This window comes from Asparagus officinalis, chromosome 3 (genome assembly GCF_001876935.1).
Source record: "Asparagus officinalis chromosome 3, Aspof.V1, whole genome shotgun sequence".
NCBI lineage: Eukaryota > Viridiplantae > Streptophyta > Magnoliopsida > Asparagales > Asparagaceae > Asparagus > Asparagus officinalis.
Genome location: NC_033796.1, coordinates 20,342,517 through 20,347,292, shown reverse-complemented (window position 1 = coordinate 20,347,292; position 4,776 = coordinate 20,342,517). Strand labels below are relative to the sequence as shown.

Below are 4,776 nucleotides of genomic sequence, written 5' to 3'. Positions count from 1 at the left end.
CTGATTGATTTTACATGCTCTTAGAGCATCATGGGTGGAATTTGCGACATGCATCATGCAAATTCAAGAATTCGATAGAGTTGACATGCTCTCAATTGTCGTTGGCCGCATATGCCGTTTCAGTCCATACATGTGGAGTTGGAGGTTATTTGTAAGAAAGGCCATCAACGAGACGCTATTGGGAGTAGATGTGCATTATATATTGCTTCTGAGCGTTTGGGTTTTTTTTTTTTTTTTTTTTTTTTTTTGTGTGGAAGGAGAGAAATATAAGATTGCTTACCTCTAAGGCTCTAACTCATCCTTCGACTCTTCGCAATTTACTCTTTCGGTGTTTTGAACCTTTTATGCTTTAAAATAGCTTTACGTACGTCTCTTTTATATGCTTTGTTTTTCTTGATTGCTATACCTCTAGGCTTAGATTCTTACGAACAAAATGTCATATATAATGTACTTTATTTTTAGTCTAATCTACCTTTGTCACAAGATGAGTATTCCTCGCCTAATTATTTTTCCCATATACTAATAGATCACTTCAAGTCTTCAACTCTTATACGGGTGATCCACAAATTCATCACTCTCATCAGTTCAAAATAAAACATAAAATAACCAAACCACAGGAAAACTCATACTCAAAATTTACAAAACTGAGACACCGCACGCAAAGAAAAATAGGGGGCGGGGGGGGGGGCGGGGCGGAAGCACTTCTCAATACTCTCCAACTATTTGTCCTCGGACACCCCTCTAACGTTCTCCTATCCTTCACCCTCGTCTGGCCAGCTGATCATCAACCGGTGTTCATGCCCACGAAACTCCTCGAGTGAGCAGAAATGACACACTCTGGTGGTGCGATGATCCGGTCGATGAAGAGGCGAGAGCCTGTGGCCGCTGACGGTAATCGCCCACAGCCGAGCCCAAGCACCATCGGTGGTGCCGAGATATTTTTCGGTGGTTGCGGTGGAGATGAAGTATTCGTCAACGAAGAGATTGTGTCCGGTTTTGTTTCAGTGATCATCACGGGTTTATGATCAGTACTGCTATTGTTGGAGTTTTGAGAGTTGATGGTTGGTGTTGGTGTTGTTGCTATTGCTGTTGATAGATCTTGAGATTTTCGCCTGCGCCTGTTGTGGTCTGCAAGCCTTTTTCTGCAGCTGCGTTTTCCTTGGTCGAACTCGGCCAGGACATGGAACCTGTGTTCAGCACCGTTAAAATTAGAAATATATACCCCCATAATTTTTTTAAGGGTTAGGAGGAGAATTTTTTTAAGTAGAATCCAAATTATATATATATATATATATATTCATTCTTTGTACTAGTTTTGTTTCATTTTGTGATAAGAGTTATTAATGCTGATTTTCTAGACAGTTGTTGCACTAGCTGCCGGAATGAGATGTATACTGATTATGCCTAGTAGTATATATCTCAACTCTAGTGTCTCTTTCTATATCGCATTTCCTTGTATAAATGAAAAGATGAGAGTGAAAGAAACTCATTCATCATTCGAATGTCTAAGACAGTCCAGCCGAATTGGTAGTCAAGTTGCCGATGAGTAGTATACTAAGGTCTCAAGTTTGACTCTTTTAGAAAGCACATATATCGAAAAACTATATGTCTAATTATTTTTGTAGTTTATTTATGAGAATTAATTGTTAATTTTCTTTTTGATGGTCTTTTTTTTCCGGAATGATTAGATCTAGATAGAGTCACTCTCATTAAAATCTAGGGGATGTTAGTTAATTGGAATATTTTCACCGAGGCAATTGCTTGTCTAAGAAAATTATTTGAAAGTGACATATGTCAGTGGGATAATTGGTAGTAATTTTTTATAGCTGGATATTTTAGTGGGATAATTATTTATTTAGTTTGGAATAATTTGTGACACTTGAAGTATATACATTATGCATATTGATGATAAGACCATTATTTATATTTTTTAAAACTTATTACTATTAATAAATAATTATTTCCATGAATATTAAGTAATCTTGAATAACTATTGGTTAGACTATAAGACATTATTATAATAATAATTATTTTTTATTTTTTTGAAATTTTTATTATAATATAAATGTAAAAAACAAAGCTTTTGTGCTTTCTTTTTTTCTCTGCGTCATCTCCTAATTTCGAATAATTCTATATAATGTATGAACTTGTGATTCTTAAGTTTAAACTAAGAATGAAAATCTAATATTTGATTAAAAAGAAAATAACATATAAAAATGAGAGTAAAAACATAGTCCATATGATCTCGTCGTCTGGTTTGAAGAGAATGGAGAAAAAATGTGAAAAATAAAAAATATATATATAAGAGTTCTAGTTTATTACCACCTAGTTTTAGTCTAAAATATGCGATAATATGAGAGATTAATAGAACTCTCTCTTTTCTATACAAATATGAAAAAGTAAGAAAATTTTATACAATTATCCTTATTCTATTTTTTCCAGTTCTGTTCTAGTTGGCTACTATATATAACGTTATCTAACATGTGACCTACACCATAAACTTATTCTATTTTTTCCAGTTCCATTTCTAGTTCTAATTGACTAACACCATAAACTCTTATCTAACAAATTAATTATCCTAGTTTTAGTTGTGAATTCTCATACACTGCAGATTCAGAAAAGTTATAGGCTCATAGAAGTGGATTAAAATGTGACCTACAAAAGCAACCAGCTAGTTTGAGGTTAGTGAAAAGACAAAATAGTATTTCTTCGGCTTATTTTCATTTAGGTTCCCAATGTTTACTTCTTTCTTAACTTTGATGCCTCAACAGTATTTTCTTAACACTTAGATGCTCTAAACTTTGGATCCAGTTTCACTTTGATACGGCCCATATATTTCTTTTTAACATTTTCCTACCACAAAGTTTCAACATTTCAATTTTATACCCTTGTCCATGTTCCATTATATTTTCTATTGAATCTGTATCACGTCCATAGCATATGGTAAATTTAGATTCATTTTACCATGCACCAATACAACTTTGACATAAAAACTCCAAATTGCTTAAAAAATCCTTTGAGGGTATCATACTGTAATGTGATGGAAACATTAGGGTCAAATTTGTTAAGAAAATAATTTGGGGGTATCAAAGTGAAAAACGGTAAGCTTTGGGATCTCAGAGTGAAGGTAAGTCTATTTATTGTGAAGCACATGATATATTTTTAACATGAATAATATATTTTCTCTAGAAAAACCATGCTACATGTTACGTATAGCATATGGATACATGAATACCATATCATCATTAACTACAAAACACTTAAGGTATTTGCTTCACGTTCAATGTTAAAAAAAAAAAACTTTTTTACAACGTATCGATACCCAATCAATTTTCAATCACTTTTTAAATAACGATAACGTATAATTATTATACGCTTAATTAATTGTCATTCATTTTGTAATAGCATTTATCATATATCCAGTGATTTGTGCCAATATCCATTTCTTGTTCAAGACATTTAATAGATGTCCACAAAACAATGACAGATTCATGATTGATAAACCATTTTTAATTAAGCGGCTTATGATGTTATATATTGCACTTGGATTTGGTATTCTCAAAGGACTCTGTCCGTTGCACCAAAAGTAAACTCTGAAATTATGACTAGAAATTTAGAGTTGTAGTTTTATATTTTATATTCTAACAAGTATACAACAAATAAAGTAACCGCCATTTTGGTGTCTTTTTATGTAAACTTTGAGATACTTTCGTAACATAAATGAGCTATATATATGTATATATCGCATGCAGGTATAAATGAAGCGTACCTGCTGCACTGCTGACAGAAACGCTGCGACAACCCCGCAGCGATAACGATGGAAGCCTTGGAATGAAACTCGCAAACCTTATGACGCCGATGGTAATGCTTAGCATGAGTAAGATCAGCGCCGCATCCCTCCGCCTGGCACCTCGCCGTCCTCGTCCTCCTCCTACCACATACCCTCCCCGCGGCCGCCATCATCATCATTTCCTCCTCACGTGACCCCGACGAGAAGTACGTCCTCCCTCCAAGGTTCAGCCCTATCCTCGCTGGCGCTGGCGTCATCGCCGCAGTCGTGAGCAGCGCGGCGGCAGAAATTTGCTGTGGCTGGGGCTGCTGATGGAAGAAATCCATGCCCAGTCCGTGATCAAAATTATCAAATACTTGGTGGTGGTGGTGCTGCACTTGATCAGGGTGGCTCTGATAGCTGCCGAGCTCTTCGCCGAACAGCAGCATCGCCGCTGCTGCGGCTGCAGGGTTTCCCCATTCGTACTCCAACATGATCGGTCTACTGATGTTACGATCGATGGGATCTTTTTGGTCGAGGTTTAATTATGAGTCCGTTCAAGCTTTTATATATATAAGCACAGATTTTTACAGTGAAATAACTAACGAGAATGGATAGTAACAATTGAAAGTAAACTGAGAGGGGATGATATCTGCTAGGATCAGTGGGCCCACAGAATGCTGTGACTCTGACGTTAGGAAGCTTGTCTGCAGCTTCCTTGCACCATGTTACGGACTACGTCCGTAGGAAGAATTTTGTGGGGCATAAGTTAACAATGCCCGGGACAATCCACGATGAGCATATTATTAAGGGTTCAGTAGTTTGTTTTACCCCAGGGTTGTTTCTGGGAAAATACCTCAATGAAAATATTTAACTGGAACGTGCACAATTTGATCAAAATCAAGTTAGGTTTTCTTGCAAATTTGATCAACTCAAGTAGGGTGGAGTTCATTTGATTCACATCGGAGGTTTTATAATATATATGATTTTTTTTTCTGGGAACCACC

At 36.1% G+C, this 4,776-nt stretch overlaps 1 protein-coding gene across 1 annotated transcript; it reads right to left on the bottom strand.

Annotated features, from left to right (window-relative positions):
• On the bottom strand, positions 785-4,299 carry LOC109834744 (squamosa promoter-binding-like protein 8). Its single transcript, XM_020402765.1, has 2 exons — positions 3,770-4,299; positions 785-1,187 (listed from the first exon to the last, which is right to left on the bottom strand). Exons 1-2 carry the CDS (start codon positions 4,261-4,263, stop codon positions 785-787), a joined length of 897 nt encoding a protein of 298 aa, XP_020258354.1. The 5' UTR covers positions 4,264-4,299.

Coding starts and splice junctions, on each gene's coding strand:
- LOC109834744 (XM_020402765.1), bottom strand. CDS start 4,263: ATGTTGGAGTACGAATGGGGAAACCCTGCAGCCGCAGCAGCGGCGATG. Junction 1,188..3,769: donor TTCTGTCAGCAGTGCAGCAG/GTACGCTTCATT, acceptor TGCTGAACACAG/GTTCCATGTCCTGGCCGAGT.